Source organism: Gossypium hirsutum, chromosome D12 (assembly GCF_007990345.1).
Source record: "Gossypium hirsutum isolate 1008001.06 chromosome D12, Gossypium_hirsutum_v2.1, whole genome shotgun sequence".
In the NCBI taxonomy this organism is placed as follows: domain Eukaryota; kingdom Viridiplantae; phylum Streptophyta; class Magnoliopsida; order Malvales; family Malvaceae; genus Gossypium; species Gossypium hirsutum.
This window is the reverse complement of record NC_053448.1, coordinates 61,143,114-61,165,418: the sequence shown is the minus strand read 5'-3', so window position 1 is coordinate 61,165,418 and position 22,305 is coordinate 61,143,114. Positions and strand designations below refer to the sequence as shown.

General features: G+C 29.2%; 2 protein-coding genes across 2 annotated transcripts; one reads left to right on the top strand and one right to left on the bottom strand.

Moving 5' to 3' along the window:
- Nucleotides 1-2,150: 2,150 nt before the first annotated feature.
- LOC121224587 (late embryogenesis abundant protein At1g64065) lies at nt 2,151-2,825 on the top strand. The gene has a single exon (XM_041108051.1). It carries the CDS (start codon nt 2,151-2,153, stop codon nt 2,823-2,825), a length of 675 nt encoding a protein of 224 aa, XP_040963985.1.
- Nucleotides 2,826-9,647: 6,822 nt separating this feature from the next.
- On the bottom strand, nt 9,648-11,443 carry LOC107942362 (membrane-associated kinase regulator 5). The gene is made up of 3 exons (XM_016876014.2): nt 10,243-11,443; nt 10,072-10,143; nt 9,648-9,982 (listed from the first exon to the last, which is right to left on the bottom strand). Exons 1-3 carry the CDS (start codon nt 11,129-11,131, stop codon nt 9,882-9,884), a joined length of 1,062 nt encoding a protein of 353 aa, XP_016731503.2. The 5' UTR covers nt 11,132-11,443; the 3' UTR covers nt 9,648-9,881.
- Nucleotides 11,444-22,305: the final 10,862 nt, after the last annotated feature.

Genomic DNA, 22,305 nt, shown 5'->3' with positions numbered 1-22,305 from the left:
CAGCCTATACTATAACATTAGTATTTACTATTTTGTTTAAAATTTTATTTTATTTTCTATTTATATTTTTATTTGCATAATACTATTTGGGTTTAATTTTTTATCTGATTTTGGGTATGGAAAACATTGAGTTTGTTTTGGATTTGGCATTTGACAATATATTTGAGTTTAAATATATTAAAATATATAAATTTAATAGATATATTTATAATTAGTTAATTCAATTTCGAATTTTAAATTTTAAATGAACCAATTTGACATATGTTTATTACTTAATCTCTTCAATTAACGTTTGATTAATCTAATTAATTTGAACCGACTTTTGCTCTCTCATCTTTTTCAGAAAGTTGAAATCTCTTTTACCTAAAAGAGTAAACCAAAACATGAACCTTCTATATACTATCACATCTTTACTATAATAATATGCCTTCATCTGAGATAATGTCACCAATTAATCGGGTCTCAACTCAATTGAAAAATTACCCAAAGCTATTTCTTTTATAAAACAAGTTTATCTATGGTAGCGTAATGTATAATATTTCAATTCTCCTATGTTTCACTATCATTCAATCAATTTTGTTTCACCTGGGGCAAATTTAGCATTGCTTCTAAGAAGCACTTTCGGAACAAAAACTACTTTTGAGATAAAAGTACTGTTAAATAAGATACTTTTGAGCTTTTAAAAAGTCAGAGGCGGATTTAGGGGGGTTGGCAAGGGACCTAACCCCCCTTAAAATGTAAAATTATCATTTAAGCTCTTAAATTTTTTAAAACATTTTAAATTAGTAAATATAAAATTACACTTCGGCCTCCCCTAAAATTATAAAAATTCGATTTAATCCTTCACAAATTATAAAGATATAGATTATAAAAAATTAAAATTTTATTTGACACCCCTTAAAATTTGTTCTGGCTTTGCCCCTGATAAAAGTGCTTTTAGATAAAAAAAATAATACTTTTTTAGATAAAAACAGAAGTAGAAAATTTTAACTTTTGCTCAAAAGTATTTTTTTACCCAAAAACACCTTTTTAAAAGCAATATTAAACTAAACCTTAATCCTTATAATCGATACATTTCTCGTCTTACATAAATTTAATTTTCATTTGAAAAAACCAAAAAAAGAAAAGAAATCGGTACTTAGCATTTTAAATCTTCTAGATGTAGAGGTGATTTGGTAGAGATGTTGACCTTTATTCCATGAAATCATGAGTCAAATTTGAGAGAAATTTCAGCTACAATTCAAAGTCGAACAGTAAGGAAAAATGGGTAATTTTTTGTAAGGTACTCATCCAATAACCACATTAACCAATGAAGTTAAAAAGGCATCAAATCCTCCAACTTGCCTAACGCGTTTCATTGTCAACAAAACATGATTGATAATACCACTAGAAGAACTTGACTTGTTGTTCCTTCTGCTTTTTCAAAGTCCAAGTATTTGCCATGAAAGCCCTTGTAGTAATAGTCATATTGTATTTTGTTTCCTCTAGTTAAAAATAGGTAAATTTGTCATTGTATGTTAGATTAAAAAATTAAAAATTTTATATATTTATAATGGTAAAAATTGGTCTCTATACGTAAACATGAGGTACACATGACACTCCACGTATAATTGTCTGATTATTCTGTCAGCTACACTAGTTTTTAACAGTAGAAATGAATGAATTTTTTAACAAAAATAACCAATTTACTCTTTGTTCTGACATATAGAGACTAATTTGCTCTCTTTTTTTAGTAAAGGAGGAAAATACAACCTGGTTTCTAGTACTGATTACACATTTCAAAATGGGTTAATATACTATTTGGTACTTATATTTGATTTCAATATTCAATTTTGTACTTGAGTTTGCCTTTCAATGTTTAAATTGGGACGTGAGTTTTTCTTTGTCCCAATTAAGTACGTATGTTTTTTTACTGGAGAACAAATGTCAAGTATTTATTGAACTACATGATGTTGTTTAGTTTGAGTACCAAATTGAACATTAAAGCCAAATATAGATACTAAATGGTATATTAACCCTTTCAAAATCTATCAAATATACGTATCTTCTTTTATCTATAAAAACTTATTAATAAGCTCCATTTTTCTTCTCATAACTCATTCTTCACCTTCTTACCCCTTTAGAAATTCCTTTCCACAGCTTTTAAAAAAATGGCAGAGAAGATCAGTGATGAAACCCCAAATCCAGAGAAGATCAATGATGAATCCCCAAATCCATTGGCACCAAGTAATGACGAAGAGTCTATCACGGCTCACTCGAAAGACCAAAATAGAAAGAAGCAAATGAAGTGCCTGTTGTATATCATATTATTTGCCGTGTTCCAAACAGGGATTATATTGCTTTTCGTGTTAATCTTCATGCGTATGACAAACCCAAAGTTCCGGGTTCGATCGGGGTCGTTTATCGACACTTTTAATGTTGGAACTGAAGCTTCCCCTTCATTCGACTTGCGAATGAATACCCAATTCATGGTAAAGAACACGAATTTCGGTCACTTCAAGTACAAAGATGGTACCGTCACCTTTGCATATAAGGGCATACCGGTTGGTAATGCCATGATCGAGAAGGGTCGAGTCGGGGCTAGGTCAACCAAAAAGGTTGATGTTGTAGTCAAGTTGAGATCAAATGGTTTGTCATTGAATACAAGAGATAACGAATTGGGAAGTGATATTAGTTCAGGTGTTCTGCCATTGACCAGTTCAGTAAAGTTGAAAGGGAAGATACATTTGATGGAGGTGATAAAGAAGAAGAAATATGCCCAAATGAATTGTAGTATGGAAATTGATATCAACTCTAGAACCTTGGGAAATATTATATGTAAGTGATCAAACTTGTTTATGAACTTTGTTTTTTTTTTTTTGAATTTTTATTTCATTTTTAGTTGCATTTGTTATGGATTTTGCCTTGTGATTTTTGTATTGGGGACTTATGATTATATGAGTGTACTTCGAGTGTGTTTTTACAGGATTAATATATTATTTGATACTTGAATTTAATTCTAACGTACGATTTGGTATATAAATCAAATTGCATCATGTGGTCCAATGACTAGTAAATTGAATATTAAAATTAAATTCAAGTATCGAATATATATTAATGAAAATATATGTTTTAATTTTTTTGAAATAAATATGAGGCAAGTATATTTTACTAATGAATATTGAATCATTTTGGGTAAATTACACTTAACATCACTAATTATTAGTAAGTTTACGTTTTAGTCACTTAACTTTAAAAAGTTACAAAATGGTCACTAAACTACATTTAAGTCATTACGCTATTAAAATCACTTCTATATGGCCTTTTTTGTTTGCATGGCCTACCTACGGTAATCGAAAGCTCTCATTCCCCTTCTCTTTTATATATAGTTTAGTTTTTTTTTCATGAAATAGCTTTGAATATCATGAAACTGTAAACCAAAATCCAAACAGTTTTATTCTCCAATCTTCGACATTGGCCACAAAATCAAACTTCGATCTAAGATATGTTCTTCTACTCATTGATGGGTATTGATCATCAAATCGTCGCTTGAAGCTCACTAGCTAGCCCTTAAAAAAAACACTTAACAACCTAGTGACTTAAATAAAAACTTTCAAATAGTTAGTAACTTAAATGAAAACTTTCGAATGATTCAACGACCATTGTGTAACATTTAATATATCAATTTTACTATATTAAAAGAATATTAATTATTTACTTTTGAAGATAAGCTTAATCAATAAGATTAAATATTATTGATAAGGTTAAGTGGAGTGGATTGGAAATAGGAAATTTAGAAATTCTCAAGTTGTAAAAGCTTAATAATTGTGGTGTGGATTTTCAAAGTGTGTTGAGTAGGGGTGAGCAAAACTCGATTCGACTCGAAAAAATCGAAAAAAATTTCGAATTTCGAGTTAAACGAATCGAGTTATTCGAGTCGAATTCCATCTCACTCGACTCGATTCGAGAAAACTTCAAATAAAGTTAGGATGATAAAATGAGATTCGAAAACTCGATTAACTCGAAAATTTTCGATTCGATTCGATCGAATACTCACCCCTAGTGTTGAGTAATTAACCTGAAAATCGTAATTTATTAACGATTTATATCTGATGTATCTATTGTGTATAATTATAAGCCTATTTAATTATTAAATTATTTTTTAATTTGAATATAGTAATGATTATTAAAGTTTGGTATATGTTCCAACTGTGTTCCTTAATAGTTCTATAAATAAAAGTAGTTAAAGTCAAATCGTATTAATCAATTAAAACCAAATAGATACAAATTAAACTTTCATATTTTTATTTTTTATTTTTTTAATTGGCAGTTACAATTAAAACCAATTATTACAAACATTAAATTTAATATTTTAAGTTTAAAACAATTGGCACATAATTTTTAAATATTGAGAGTCAAATATGAGTGCTCAAACTCCTCAAACCTCGACCTTTGCTAGCAGCACTAAGATTTAGATACTTTTGAAGCGTTAATTGATTATTATTTTTAAGATAATGATAAATTTAGCTCTTAACGTTTACATATTTTGTTAAAATTTTTTAGCTAAATTTGGCCCTTAATATTTAAAAAAAAAAATCAAATTTGACCATCAACATCTTAAAATGAGTCGAATTGATTTTTTTTAACGGAAATATTGACGAAAATGTTAAATTTTTAAACATGGCCGCCTGCATGGGCAATCCACATGTATTTTATGCTATTTTTCTTGATTTTTTTATATTTTATGTATTTTAAATTATTTATTGGCGTTACATATAAGACAAATATTGTCATATCAAAATGAAATATATGTAGACTACCATACGATTGCCATTCCAACATAGTTAAAAAAATAAATATATTAGTTAACATTTATGATCAAAAAATGTTTTGACTCTTTTTTTTAATAATTAATGACCAAATTTAGCTAAAAGAATAAGGGCTAAATTGGAAAAATTGTAAACATTTAGCTAAAATTATCATTATGCTCTTTTTTTTTTCTTATTTCCCAAATTTTTTTTTGAAGTTTCAAAAGAATAATACAATTAGAGAAGTAGAAACCAAATAAAAAAGAGATGATTGGCCCTTGGGTAAACTACATGGGCCTAACCCATGTCTACAATGGTAATTTTCTTACCTTCTCCTCAACAATGCTTCCGCCCAATAAAACATGAAAAACCAAAATTAATCAAAATTATAATTATAATATTTTACAATTTATTGAATATGTAATATTACCGGTATAATGTCGGGTACCACACATTACCTTATTTGGTTCATTTAATTGCAATGTAAAATTTTGGTATTTAGTTAATGGAATCATAAGATTATTTAAAATACATTTTACTAAATTGTTCTTATTGTAATTTTTTTAACAAGTTCAATTCTTTTAATTTTTTTTAGTTTAAGTTTTTATAAAATTATGATAATTCTTGGTTTAATTACAATTTAAATATTAATAAGGAAATATATGATGTTAAAATAAATTTATAAATGAAATAGTTTTTAGACTTAAATCTTATTTTGAAATAAAGACGAAATTAATTAAAATAAAAATAGATATATCAAGATTTTTATTAAAATAATATAAAAATTAAAATTATTTTTCAAAATAATATGTTTCTACATTATCCAACTGTGTCATCCAACTATTAAAAATAACATTCAAAAAAATAAAGAAATATATTTTAGGAGGGTGTCATCTAGACCTGTCCATGGGCCGGGCTGGGCCGGGTCGGGCCGAGCCCGGAAATTTTTTTGGCCCGGCCCAAAATATGTGCATGAAATTTTGCCCAGGCCCGGCCCGGGAAAAATATCATAAGCTCGAGCCCGGCCCGACCCATTTTTAAAATAAACATTAAAAAATTATTTTAAAAATAAAAAATAAAAAAATTATTTTAAAATTAAAAAATTAAAAAATATATATTTATTATATTTGGGCCGGGTTGGGCTGGGGCAAAAAAAGTGGTGCCCGAGGCCCGACTCGTTTTTTTAAACGGGCTTCGTTTTTTTGCCCAAGCCCATATTTCGGACCTATATTTTTACCCAAACCCTCATATATTTCGGACGGGCCGTCGGGCCGGGCTGGGCCGCCCGGCCCATGGACAGGTTTAGTGTCATCTACTTGAATGCGACATCCCATTCAATCATTTTTTTTTCTTCATTTTTTACTCTTTTCAAAAAAAATTTCTCTTTTTTTTTTCAAATCACGCGACACACTTTTTATTATTATTCTTTTTAAAAAAATTCACCATTATTTTTGTAATAATCGAGTAATTTTGGAGTTGGTGTCGCATGTCGAATAGGCGACACTGTTTTCTATTATGGAAAATACATAATTTTCTATCATGTTGAACTTATATTATACGTGTAGTTTAAAGATAGATCGATTCAAAATTTAAGAATATACCTGTAATTTAAAATAATCTAAAAAATGGATGATATTAAGATTACACTCTACATTTTAGTTTTTTTTAATTGGTGACAGAAAAGAAAAGATACAGCTAGTTAAATTATATTAAAGGGATTATATGTAAACACATGCAAACATTCTTCCCTATTAAAGGTTGTTTTAATTATTCGATCCGCTTCATCATTTTCTTTTCTAGTAATGTATTCAAATTCCCATTTTTTATATTCTTTAAGGGATGGTGAATGCGTCTGATTATCGTTAACTTTAAAGGTATTAATTTCGAAATTTAGATTACTTCAATAGCTCGTAAACTGTCCATTTGTAACAGTTCAATTTTTTATTTTCCCTACATTAATGATAATATTAAGTATCGAGTATTTTCCGGATAAAACCCGATGATTCAAACCAACCTTTACTAATATTCCATGAATTGTCCGGCTTGGTGCGGTCCTCATTTAATGAGCTCAAATTTTCATCCTCATTTTCAGACTTTATCAACTGTGACATTAACTACTCAACTTAAATTGTTGATCACCTGTTTATAGCTGGATGACATCCACACCCATATAATAAAAACATTAAAAGATTTAAAACATGACGTCATATAAATTTTCAATTTTTTTTTGAAATCCTTTGAAAAAACTGACATTTTATTTTTAAAAAATAAAATCCAGAAGAAAGATCCATTACATGATGAAAACCTGAAAAGTTGAAGTGGGCAGTAAAAAAAAAAAAGTAGAAACCCTTTTTTAGAAAATCAAGTGCCTCTTACTGTTCACCTTTCTTTTCTTTTTCATTTGATGTTATTATTTTTATCCTTTTAAATGTTGGTCGGATAAAAAAACAAAAAAACATGATGTGTGTGTAACAATAGATTACAAAAAATGTGTTGGAGAAGTGAACCGATATCGTCCGGTCCTCTTCTTATGTTGGTGACCTGTGGGTATGGATGAAGTTGACAAATGCTATCAAATCCCATTTCATCATTATAGATGGGCGCCCCCTCCCTTTATTCAAATTTCAAAGCTCATTAGGTGGCGAAGAATGAATTTCAGTTTATCAATTCCGTCGTCGGTCTGATTCTTATGATATTACGTATAATGCGAAGCTAAGTTAAGTTGTAATGCAATATAATACCAAGGGTTAATAGCATTCGGACTCGTTAAATTTAAAATGTTTTGATCGTGTCAAGTAAGTTTTTACTTTAGTTTAGTTATTAATTTAGGTGTTAAGACATTGAACATATTTTAAGATACCAAAAATAAAGCCGTTGATTCTGTGGCGCGGGCTACAATAAGGGCTCGGTGTCATTATGTTAATAAAAAATGGCTCGGTGGTATGTTAACAAATTGACCCACTACAGAAACGAGGCTTCATAAGTTCAGGGACTTGAGAACATAACAAAAGACGGGGGGACTCAACCGTCTTCCGAAAAGAGATGCGTGATAAAATTATAAACATGTGTAGACTTATTGTATTGCTAACTTAAATTTAATATGTTTAAAAAAAATATGTTTTAAATATATTTCATGTCAAATATAAATTGAAAAAAAAGGACATAATTAATACAATTAGAAAGTTTGTAAACTTAGGGAGAAATTTAAAATTTGAAAATAAAAGTATCATAGAGATCTTTGTATTAAGAGCCGGATTATATTTTGTCCCCTTTACTAAAAAAATAAACGCATTAGGTCAAAGAACAAACTGGTCCTTGCATGTCAGAATGAGACACGTGGCATGCCACGTGGAATTGTTTGGTTATTTTATCAGCAATCCTAATTTTTATTTATTTATTAAGGAGGATAAAAGTTATTACATAGCAATCAATCTAGGAAAAGAAAAACCAGTAACATCTTCATGTGACACATTCAAAGCAAAATCGGGAGGTTGAGACCAAGAGTAAAAGTCAATAACCATTCCTTCTACAGCATTTGCTAAGCAATCAACCGTCTTATTGCATTCTCGATGCACATGCCTAATACCAATATCCCAATCTCGATGCAACAGGTCAGCAACCCCAGTTTTTAACAATAGAAATGGATGAAATTTTAAATAGAATAAACAATTTATTCTTTAATCTAACATACAAAGACTAATTTACTCATTTTTTAAGCAGAGTGAACAAAATGCAATCTGACTTTTACTACAAAAACCTCTATGACACTTTTACAAAAATTTGAAATATATTTAAAAACATTCAATACAATTAATCGAACATAAAATAATAACACATATACATAAAACATACCAAATACAATAAAGACTAGATTGGAATATATAGACAAACAAGTTGTGGGTAAACATTGTGTAGGAGTACCATGGCATATTTCGGAGAGGAACCATACCAACAAGTGTATGTGAGCATGGAATATGAAGGGGGATGCAGTGGATGTAGGCATAAATCCTTCAAATTAAATGGTGCAGAGAATATATATTTATGGCTGTGGCATGTTGAATGGAACATTCAACTTACCTTCTGCCCATATAGCAGGGATGGGTTGCCAGAGCATTTGTTTCAATTCACACTGCTTTTTTCTCTCTTTTTTTCCCCCTAGTTTTGAATTATACATGAACTAGTATTTATTGGATTCCAAGAAATCCTTCAAAGTTTTAAAATGCATTGAATCCATCTGATTAGTCGCAAACAAAACAAGTTGGTTCGGATTCGAGAACTTGAGTCATTACAAACTCGAGAAAAACAAGTCATCGTGAACTTGGAAGAACACGTCCTTGTTGACTCAAAAAGCCTCTCGCATAGGCTGAGGCAAGAGAAAGAAAAACCTTTAAGCCTCGTATGGATACAGAAGAGGTGTTGAGTGGAACAAGAAAATGGCGTGGAAAGAAGAGGAGATAACCGAAGAGAGACAAGAAAGGAGATCGTTATCGACAAAGAGGAGTTGGCATATCAGCTTGAAGAATGAGAATTGATGCAGATCACCTGAACTGAAATTTTAATATATATATATATTTACCGTTTGAACTAAATTTTTAATGATTTATTTAGTACATCCAATCAACAACTCCCTTCTCTTGTGGATGGTGTGAAATTGTGAATAGTTTTTACTGTTGAAAGCATTATAGAAGATTGGAGAAAACAAATTCCCACTAAAAATACTACCAATTGTGGAGGAAATTGAAAAATAAATGTTGAAAGTCATTTTAAGTCCTTCAAATCCAAGAAAATCATTATCACATCTTTGAACTGCAGAAATTTAAGACCAAACACAAATTCTCACAACAACAAAAAGAATCCAAATATAAAAGAGTTAACTTTCAATTCCTTCATAATGACAAACAACTTCACCTTTACAAAGTGAAAACTACTCTCTCTATTCACTGCTCATCATAAACTAAACAATCAAAAAACAATTACTACCCCTTTCTTTTTTTTTCTTTTCTTTTCTTTTTTTTAATTTTCCTTTGTTTCCCCTTTTCAATTTTTACATCATCATGATCATGAAATTTTTTAAAGTCTATTAACAGTACTTTTTCAGGTGGTGAAGCCATTGCCTTCTTCGCTTGATGTTCTTGCTGAATCCATTAGTTTCTCGTATGATGAAATGCTTGTAACTCGTGAAAATAGAGAAGACTCTGAGAAAAAAAGAAATAAATTTAAAGCTTAATTAGCACTTAAAAGAGAGTGCAGTAACGAATTTAAACAGTGTGGAAAACTTGTATACCTGTTGAAGATGCATTGCTTAATTTCTCTTGTGAAGAACAATCGCTTGTGCATCTCGATAACCATGAAGATTCTGCAGAAAATCCAAGAAGAAACAAAGTTAAGCATTAAACTCTGATTTCTGAATTAAACCCAAAGCTTAAAATTAACTGCAAAACCGAAAAATGATTACCTCTGGATGAATTGAAAGATCTCTTGCAATGTAAAATGGCGCTTTGGATCCCATCATGTTGAAGCAGCAGTGAATCATCTCTCCGGCTAATCGGCGACGCTGCAGCCGAGGCTGATCGGCTTTTTCCCAGATGCTTGTAACCCGCTTTAATATTAGTATTTCCCTGTTTCTCCTTTACAGAATATACCGTCGCCGGAGAAGTTGCCGGAGATAACGTTGATAAGTCGCCGGACACTTCGAACTTGTGGGTTTGACTGTGCTTTTTGGAGATTTTTGTGTACAATGGTTTGATTACATTCAAGTACTTATGTACCAAATCTTTTGATAATCTCTTCGAAGGATCATCTTCTATTTTGCCTTTTGTTCTTCGGAAACTGTTTTCTCTAGTGAAATGCTCTCTGCTATTATGGTTTCCATGCTTTGGGGTCTCCATTGAAACACCTACGAGCTTGGTTTTCTCCGGCAGGCGTGTATTGTTACCGGTATTCGCCATTGATTTGGATTTCTTGGGAGTAAAGACTCGAAATCTCTGAGCTGATTTTAGCAGAGCAATGGGCGATTGTGGCTTGGAGATTGGCTCGATAGGCATAATCTTTCTCTTCGAGAAGTGATCGGCGGGAGACAAACTAAGCTCTTTGTTACCAACAAAATTGTTGGTCAGTTCACGGCGAGCTCCACCATTGCCATTAAAATCACGTAGAGGAAACTCCAAGTCGATGAAAGAGTCCTCCCCTTCATCCAACTCATGATCCGAAACAACCCCAGACGCGACGGTGGCAGTGACGGTGACGGTGGCGGCGGCGCCGTTTCCATCACATGGTTGGGTTTGATTTACTTTATGAACCCCGTTACTAGGTTTCCAAAACATGAGAAAATTCAGAGCTTCCATGGCTGTAAAACTCAAAAAATAGAACACGGGGGAAAACAGAAAAGACAGAGAATCCAAAGAGGAAACGAGGGTGGGTTCTTTTAGGGTTTCATTTGGAGGCTAGGGGAGGGATTAAAAGCATTTAAAAAAGCGAGAGAGAGAGAGAGAGAGAGGGGCATTGCACTGCCTTTGATGGGGTTTCAATGACAGGAATTGAAAATGGTGTTTCAGGGGAGAGAGTGAGGTAAGCTTTTGATACCACTTTTTACAAAGAGATTCGTATTAGAAAGAGAGAGATAGGGATATTAGCTTATTAGCTTTGCAGCCTTTGCTTTTTCAACACTGATGAGGTTTTTTTGGTTAATATAACTTTGACTCCCTAAACTTAATAATTAGCCCATTTGCATAGTCCTTAAACCAAGTTTTAATTAAATAGATTCTTAAAATTTTCATAAAAGCAAAATTATTTTAAAATAGAGAAAAACTATTTTTTTAGCTCGATTCAATTAAACTTTTTTTCCGGGTTAATATAATGCTCGATCCCCAATTTAATAAATTTGATTGATCGATCCAGTCTAATTTCTAACAATCAAAATCTTGAGATATTCTTTTAAAAGAAATCAAATTTTAACATTTTCCTAGTTCATAAACTAAAATAAACCTAATTATCAAATTTAGATACCAAAATAAAAATAAAAAAACCAAGATTGAAGGACTAAAATTTATTTGTAGTTACCCTTTTTCTAAAATTGCAAATTTACAGAGGGAATGGTTGAGTATAGGTTGCGTGATAGAGAGAGAGAGAGAGAGATGGAAAAGGTAGAGCACGTGAATGGAGCTTGCGAGTGAAATGAAAGACAAAATCTTTTTGCAAATGATGCAAAATTTTAGTCCGTAAATAAAAAAGGATCATATTTATCATAGGCTTACGCTACACAAAATAAATAAATAACAAGTTTTTATTTATAAATTCAGAAAAACACAGTGAATTGCAGGCATTGGGGCTCAGCCTTTTTTTTCGCTTTGCCATTCAGAAACTTTCCCTCAGTAAAAAAAAATAAAAAATGGAATCCTGGATATACATGCGCACTGGTCTCCATCACTTCCTTTCTTTATCTCTTTTGTACTTTTCTACCCCCTTTACCTATTCCTTTGTTTACAAATTCTTCATCAAAATTTGAAAAAATAATTGATTAATACACTCTTTTGTACCCAAGGTTAATTTTAATATTCAATTTCATACTTAAATCTTTTCAATTTGGTATTTTAATTTTTCTCCCTACCAATTTTACGTTTCTCGACATTTGTAGGTGACAAATTATTTAATATTAAATAAGATTTTTTTTTTTAAATTTTGATCATATATACTGTTTTTTCTTTTATAAATGTATCGATATATGCGGCAACGACGACATGCTCAACAGTAACGACAAAGAGGACGAGGAGTTGTTAGAAGAAGAGGAAGAAGATTTTAATTCCTCCTCTTTGCTACCTCAACTGATTGCTGTTGTCATACCCTCCGTCTCAATCCCTGCCGTTCCTTCATTCACCATTGTGATCGTTGTTGTTGTTCCTCTCGAGGATTCGACTCCCAACTCCAAACGCCAATGGATTAATTCTATCGTCTCTGAGAAAAAACCTCTTCCGCCGCAAAAATTAGACGAATCGTGACGATTATTTAAAAAAAAAAAAGGTGAAAACACGTCCTGTATGTCGATACAATTTTTAAAAAATAACATAAATGGTCTAATTTCTTTTTGGGGGGCATATAGGTAAATCACCCCCCATTTATATGACTATTTTTTTATAGATATATTTTTAAAGCTTTTGATTGATAAGATTATTTGAATTATTTATTTATTAATAATATTATTATGTTTTCATCGTTGGAACATTAAATCGTAGAACAAAACGTACCAACAATCTTTTCAATTACGGGTTTACCTTTTAGTTTTTCCGTTTGTCCAGTATCAGGTTTTGTTTTTCGTACACTACTTTTTGTTTCTACGTTACACGCCAATATTTATTTATATAACTCCGTAAAAAATAAAATATGCTATCAATCCTTCCCTCATTCATAGTTTTATAATTTAGTCCTATTTCTATTTAACAGTGTTAACAACTAAATCTGAATTTTAAAATTTGAAATTTAAAAAGTAAAAGAATTAAATTTCAAGTTTTGATCTTGTACAGGGACTAAATTCCAATGAGGTATTGACACTGTTGGCTAAGGTAGAAGCTTTGGACCATACTCTGGTTTGAGTCGCACAATGCACAATTCTGATATCTATATCCCATATATAGGTTTTGTTATAATTATTTTCGATTCTTCGTCTGTAGTACCTTGTATTGATTCCATTCTATGCTATAATTACTCGAATATATATTTATACGTGTGCACTATTTATAATAACAAACAATTAAAAAAATCAATGATGATAAATTAATTGAGCCACATCTTGGTCTTCTCTCTCTTTTTTTAATTGTTCTTTTCACATTAGGTTATGCATTAGTTATATGTACATTGTTGACTTTTCTAAAAAATAAATTATTTAGAGGTGTAATTCAAAGATGATAATGAAATTGCGTGAAGAAATTGTGGGTTGGGGGTGCAATTTTTCTTGGGAGACTTTGAAGTCAACTCAAATGTTTTAAAATGTTGGGGGCAATGTCGGAAACCAAACTTTGGCTAATCCTATTGTCCTTTTCATCGATTTGTTTAGATTTGAATTATTAAATAATAACAAAATCTTTTATTTTATTTAAATTATTTATAATAATAAATAATAAATAAATTATCAGACCCAATTATATTTCATTATTTTTTAAGTTATTATTATTTTTCGCCCCATCATCACCTAAATTTCTTTTAAGAATTTTTTTTTTAATTTTTGGATTTTATACAATTTTTAAAAGATATTAAAGCAATTATGTGACACAATCTCGATATGGAACAATCTTATAATGTTATGTTATCATACCTTAATAGAATCCAAATTGGATAACTAAATACATAAAAAATTTAAAACTAATATGAACTAAAAAAATTTTAAGGATCAAATTGAAAAAATTTATTAAATTCAGAGACTAAATATTATTTTATCTCATTAAAGAAAGGCAATAAGAGGAGCGCGTGGAGCAGGAGAAAGAAAGAAAAGGCTTTTAAAATGGCAGAGGTAGTTTGACTGACGGATTATTATATGTTTATAGAAAAGAGATTTACGAGGCTGACGACAAACATCCAAAAAGAGCCATTTTTTTTTATAAAAACAAAAGCAAAATGGAATAGAAAAAAGCCAAAAAGAACAACACAGTGACACACACAAAAAAAAAAATGGAAACGTTAGGGGTTAGCTGAGAAATGAAAAAAAAAGAAAAAAGAGTTTACTTATGGTGGCACATGGTCTTAAAAGAAAAGCCAATGTGGGGTTCTTTTTCTTTTAAGGTAAAGGCAAGGGCAATGGCAATGGCAATGACAAATGTAAATGCTTTTGGAGCCTTTTTCCTTTCATAGAAAACCTAAAGCTTTTGCCTTTCAACTTTGAAGAGGTCCAAGTCCAACCTCTACATCTTTTTTTGGAGTTGAATTTAGGTCAATAGGTCCAACTCTTACCTATAAAATTTGGTGATTTTACTCCCATTCATCTTTGAATTAAATCGGATTGGTCTGGCATCAGATTGGTTAACTTACAATTTGTTTCGAGTCGATTGAATTAATTTTTTAATACTTTCATTTTTAAAAACAAACTACAGTAGAGGTCATTCATGGTTTATTTTTTTTCTTTTTTGATCATCAAATTATGAAAAGTTATAAAATAGTCATCTAACTGTTCAATTTTGTCTTTTTTTATCACTAACCGACTAATGTAAAAATGGAAACACCCAAAAATCAAAGATAAATGGGTAACCAAAAAAGACAAGTTGAGTGACCATTTTGTAACTTTTTAAAGTTAGGTGTCCCCAGAAAAATTACTAATAATTGAGTGATCATTTTGTAACTTTCTATAGTTGAGGTGACCAAAACTAGTTAGATGATTACTGATGTAATTTACTCATTTTTTTAATAATTTATTTAATCAAACCATAGTCAAACCGATAAACTGAAAGTCTAACTGTTCAACGATTCAATTCTGAAAACCTAATTTTGATAATAACAAATACATAATTTGATAATGATTTCGTTTGAATGTTTTTCAAATCTTCAATGTTCTTTTTACTACGAAAGTCATAATAAAAGTATAAGAACTTAAGCTCAAAAGAAACGAAAGTAACCTTAAGCATATGACTTTGAAGGGTTCTTTTTTCTTTTCTTTTCTTTTCTTTTCTTTTCTTTTCTTTCTTAGATGCTAAATATAAAGTATAAAAAAGGAAAAATAAATAAAAGGAAAAAGAAAAAGAGTAAGAACATTAAGCCTTTAATTTTCTACTTCCCTTTGGACAATATCATAGGGTTCTTTCTTATCTGTTTTCCCAGTAAGCAAACAAAAAGAAAATTGGTGATTATTATATTATTATAGTTATCAAATATAATATTCAATTGCTAATCTATGGTTACTGAATACTGACCAAACTTATATACTTTAATTAATATTTTTTATTTATTTTGGATAAATGTGTATTTTATTATCCAAAAGAAGTAAAAGTTTGCTACAAACAACAATGTGTACAAGAATCAAATAAAAAGCAAATCAGCTTATACTTGGTAAAAGTTTTATAGAGGCTATTTGTATTAAAAGTTAAATTATATTTTATTTCTTTATTTAAAAAATAAGTAAATTGGTCTTTCTGTTAAAAATTCATTTATTTTTATTGTTAAAAATTGGTGCATCATATGGTATTGTCTAGTTATTCCGTCAACTATGTCAGTTTTTAATAGTACAAATGAATGAAATTTTTAACAAAAATAATAAGTTTACTCTTTAATTTAATGTATAAAAACTAATTTCACATCTTTTAAGTAAAATAGACAAAATGCAATCAAACTCTTAATACAAATACCTTGTATTTTTACCCATATACCCTATATAATTACTTTATAATACATATTTTTTACAAAGTTGGGCGTTTACTATTATCAATTTTAGAATTTAAATTTAGATAATATTGCTTCGTACATTACTTAATTGTGTTATGTGGATCTTCTTCTTCTTCTTTTTTGTTAAAAAAAAAAGCATTCTAAACTATTACGTGATAATTAATCTAAAAACAGATAAACTGGTAAGATTTCCATGCAGCACATTTAGAGTAAAATTAATGGGTTGAGATCAAAGGTGAAAGTTGATGTCTATTCCTTCTGTATCATTTGCTAAACAATCAACCAACCCATTACATTCACGAAACACATGAATTAAACTGACACTCCAAACACACCTTAACAAATCTCGAATCGCATTTATGACATGCGATTCCGGTTGATTAATTATCAGGTTCTCCTTTATATGGTGCAACGCTTCCAAATAATTTGATTCTAACAACACATCTTGACAATCAAGCTTCCAAAGCCTGTTCAAAACCATCAAGTATAGGGGTGTGCATAATTCGGGTAAAACCGAAAAAATTCGGTTAACCGACTGAATTCGGTTAATCGGTCGGTTAACCGAATTTTTTCAGTCGAGGGTCGGTTAATTTTTTATAATTTTTTGGTTAACGGTTAATTCAGTTCGAAACCGGTCGGTTAACCGAATTTTTTCGATTAACTGAAAAAATTAATAAATAAAATTATCCAACCCAACCCAATAAAACTAAAACTAAAGTCTACCCAATTACCCAACCCAATAAAACTAAAACTAAAGTCTACCCAATTACCAACCCAATAAAAATAAAACTAAAGTCTAATTCTAAGTATCTACCCAATTATATATGTTTTTTTTTTTTAGGTTTAATGCAAATGGAGATTTCTTGGAGAGAAGAAATGAATATAAATGGAGAATATTAAAGACTTACATTTCAATTGTGTGTTAATTTCAAGAATTATGTAATGTTTTTAATTATGTAGTGATTCAAAGACTTATGTAATGTTTTTAATTATGTAGTGATTTAATTCTGGTAATTCGGGTGCTTCAGTTAATTCGGTTAATTTTTAACCAAAAATAAAAACCATACAATTTTCGGTTAATCGGTTAACTGACCTAATTAATCGAAAAAATTTCGATTCAGTTAATATTTTTTTAAAAAATTCAATTCGGTTAACGGTTAAAAATTTTGGAAGGTCGGTTAATTCAGTTATAACTATTTCAAGTCGGTTAACCGGATGCATACCCCTAATCAAGTATGCCTCAAAGTTTTACTTGCAAATTCCAAACACTACGAACTATTTGCATCTCAAATCACACCATCAATTATACCTATTTATATTCCAAATTTTGACCTCCATCCTATTTGGATCTTCATTTTTAAATGGTGAGAAAGAATGATTAATGATGTATCACATCCATAAAACTACTTCGATTTTCTTAAAAGATAATATTTCCATTATTCTTTTAAAGATTCGTGGCCATGTTTATGGTATGCACGACCTTTTTTATTTTAAAAGCTGACCATTAGGGTATTTTCTTTTTTCTTCTTACGGCTAATTCCTTATTCAATACTCAACCTTTAGAGAGTTGCTTTAAATTAGAATGTAATGATTAAGGATATAAACTATTGGAGATGTAATAAATTAAATATAAAAATTAGATGACAGGGATGATAATAACAGGATTTAAACCCCAAGGGACTTAATCACTGATTTCTTTTATATCGTTGACAAAGTTGAAAGAGGAAGACAACAATTAACCTAATTTATACTTTAATTCAAAACAAAAAAAAATCATTTTAAACCGTTCAAAAATAATAAAATTATAAATAATAAATATAAACACATGCCTAACCTCAAACAATAGTAGTACAAACTTGAAGTCGGGTTCCACAACTACATCATAGGTTGGCAACTAGAGGCATTGGAGGCCGAACCATCCAAGGCACAAGTCAAGAGACAGTCCATTCCACCACCTCAGATCTACTGTTCTCTTGTTGTTTTCTTTTCTTTTCTTTTCTTTTCTACTCGATTTTCAGAGCCTTTGCTCTTACTGTTGGGACGTCGGCGTTGTTGTCGGAAATCTGTCAATGATAGTGTTCGATGGTGATTAACGTAATCGCACCAGGCGCCTTACTTGATGGCTGTCGTGATTGGTCAGTCAAGGGTGGTACCGTCTTTTTGTTTTTGTATAGATTTTGAATGAACCAAAAAAATAAAAATAAAAATGTACAATTTCTTAAATTTTGTCCCGTACATCGTCAGTGTACTGATGTTAATATGTACATAGTCAAGTACCATAACAGTACATTTCTTCAAATATCTTGCTAAATATTTGAAAAAATAATTTATTTTTTAAAACGATTGAATATATAATTAATTGACAAATAAGATTTTTTACTCAAATAATATTTTAAAAAAATATAAATGACATGTTGCAAGAATTATATACCAAAATGGTACATTCAAATGGGTGAAGGGTGGTGCATAGGCGGCGCCACCCTGATTCTGACACAATTTCATTTAAAAAAAAGGGGTATAGGGGTGTGGTGCCTATCATATATGCGACACCAGTGACCCTATCCGATAGGCGACACACCTAGTATTTCTCCCCCCCACTCCCCCATCCGGCTCATTTGAAATGTTTATTAAAATACCTAAATTTTATACATTGCTTTTAATTATAAAAAATACCAAATAGATTTGTCCACATAATATTTTTTGCTATGCTACATTAACAAAATAAATATATCTTATAAATTCCAACTCAATGGTCTCATTCACAAATTACATCTCAATGGTTTAATCTTTTACTTACATAATAAACAAAAAATTTATATTAAAATAATAAAATAACATGCCAATAAAAAAATATAACAAAAACATAACATAAACAATACATAATAAATACAAATATTTTTATTATTATTTTCAAATGATAATAAGTAAAATGTTTTGGTTTAAAATATAATATATGGTTGGACTTGGATTTGGCCATCATTCCTCGAATCTAAATTTAGTCCTCACTCATCAAAAATGATATTTTTTCAACATTATTTTATATCAAACTCAAAATCACCAAAGGTAATGATAATAATATAGGTTTTGATTAAAAAAATATAATAATATAAGTAAAAGTAGAATGAAATTAATTATTAAGAGTTAAATTGTATTTTGTTATTTTTTATTTAAAAAATAGATAAATTAATCACTATATGTTAAATCAAAAAGTAAATTAGTCATTCAATAAAAAAATCCATCCACTTCTACTATTAAAAATTGGTTTTTATACGTCAACACGAGGTATGTCTGGCATGCCATGTGTTACTATCTGATTATTTTATTAACTACATTAGTTTTTAATTGTACAAATAGATTAATTTTTATAAAAAAAATCAATTTACTTCTTGATCTATCATATGTACACTAATTTGTTATTTTTTAATAAAAAATAAATATAAATTAACTCCTACAATAAAAACCCCTATAATAATTTTACCTAATAATATAGATATTCAAAGACAAACACATTTTTGTGTTGAAAGAATGTACAAGAATCTCTTAGCATTGAGCATGGCATAATAATTATCATGGGTTACTTCCAAGATTCTGCGCCCTAAATCATGATGGTAACCTGCAAAATGGATTATTATTTTTAATTATTTCTTTTTGCTTTTTTAAAATATTTGAGTTTTTTTATTAAAAATAAGATTGTATCATATCTTTATTAAAAAATAGTAAATTAATTCATATACATTTGATTAAAGAGTAAAGTGATTCTTTTATTTAAAATTCTATTAATTTCTGCTATTAAAAACCAATTTTCATACGTTAGAATAGGTACACCTAGCATGTCACGTAAAATCATTTGATTATTCTATTAGTCATGTCAGTTTCTAAAATAAGAGTGGATAAATTTTTTAACATAAAGATTTAATTTACTCTTTAATCTAATATACAATTATTAATTTACACATTTTTTAAATAAACGAGATAAAATATAATCTAACTCTCAATACAAATATTATTATTATTTATCTTTTTCATCATTATCACTAAACTGCTGTTAATTAATTAACACTTCATTGTCACCATCTCAGGTATTGAAGACCAATCTATTCTATTAAAAAAATTGTATATAATTTTACATTATTCGATAGAAATTTGGAGTTGAAACATTGAAAATCATGACCGAATAATCTTGTTTCTTTTATAAATCTCATTTAAAAAAGTTAATAAAAAATGTTGCTTGCTATGCTCTTTAATCTTTACTCTTTATTCTTTATCGTGGCTTTGCCACGTATTTTTCAAAGGGAGAAGAAATGGAAATCTTTCCATTAGTTTTCCTTTTCTAAGAGGTATCTGGTTATATAAAATACTTTTTTTTATATATAATTTAAATCATGGGAAATAAGCTAAAGAAAAGCCAAAAAAGTTCAAATATGAAGTGATTGTTTGTTTATATTTTAGTTATTCAATTTGAATTCTGACATTTTAAAATTATATCGTATTATTATTTAAAAATTTTAAAATATTATATAAAATTTAAGAAAAATTAAAAGGTATAATGAATTTTTTGAATTTTCATTTTCTAAAATTCTAGTGATGACACGGCACATTTTTAAATTGAGGAAAACTACTAAATTTTAAGACTAATATGAATAAAAAATTTCGAGACTAATTTTATCATAGAAAAGATATAAATTTTATAGGAAAAACTATAACTTTGGAAGGTGAAATACAAATTTATTTTTTAAAAAACACTAATTATAAATTTATAATATCAAAATAAGAATTTTTAAATGTAAAGTGATTATTTTTTTTTCCAAAGTTCAGTATGTTGTCAAGTTTGATAAGAAAATGGTTTATTTACTGTGGTTTAAGAAAACCCAATTATCCCTTGAGATTTGATGAAAAATCCAATAACCCAAAAAGTTTATTTGATTAAAAATTAATAAAACCACTTTATCATTTATTACTTATCATTCTATATTTTTTTATTACATTCAAGAAGGTCACAATTATAAAAAATACATTTAAATAACTACAACAATAATTTATCATTTATAAAGCACAATTGGATAAATTGAATGTATATAGACTTATACTAGAATAAATCTATACAATAACTACAGACGGAGGAACATAAACCAAAATAAATATGAATTCAAAACTCACACATGATTTACATAAATCGGTAAAGCTCGAATATAAAATCTTAAAGTTCATAAATACTTAACGTTGTCATTAAGTCAATATCTCATTGGATGTAAGTTTGTTTAAAACTTAATTTTAATTTAATCATATATATTAACTTTGAGATGGTTTTTTTTTATATTTTAACCTCGTCTTTTACATTAAAACCTTCTAAATAATGGTAATTAATTAATGTTACATAAAAAAGTTAATGAATTCATCTCAAGATTAATAAATAGGGATGGCAAAATCCGAACTACTTGATGGATTTCGAACGGATCTACTTTGAATGGAACAAAATTTTTTTTTTGAAAAGTGGATGTAGGGTGAAGTGGATTTTTTTTTGGCACAATGGGTATGAAGTGGTTATGGTAATTGTTTGCCCCGTCGCGACCCACTATATGAAATTACTATTTTATCCTTTATATATATAGCTATTAAAGGGTAGAAATGTAATAAAGTATTACAAAAATCTATATATTTCATGTTCAAATATTTACTTGACTTTAAAAATATTGAAAATATTAAAGACAAGTATCAAAAATTAAATTGAAGTGGAGTGGAGATGGATGCATGTAACATTCATGGAGGTGAAAGTGAATTTTAGGATTATTCATGGAGGTGAAAGTGAATTTTAGGATTTTATAATGAAGCAAGTTGAGTGGTGGAGTAGAGTGTGCCAACTGGACTAAAGTGCATAAAAAGCCATTGTTTAAATACTTTTGTAGATTTTAAACCTTTATATGATCATTTTGGAAGTTTTAGCTTTTATGTCAACAATTTCTAAAAAAATTAAGTGCTAATTTAAAGATTTAATTTTTTTTACTTTATATAATAAATTTTTTCAACATTAGTCCTTACGCTTTTTTATTCAAATAAACGGTAAAATTTAGGATTTTATGTAGTTTTAGCCTTTAAAAACGAAGCCAAAGCAATAAATTAGCACGTTCCTCGTTTTCCGTACCACTCGTTAAGGCTCGTCCCA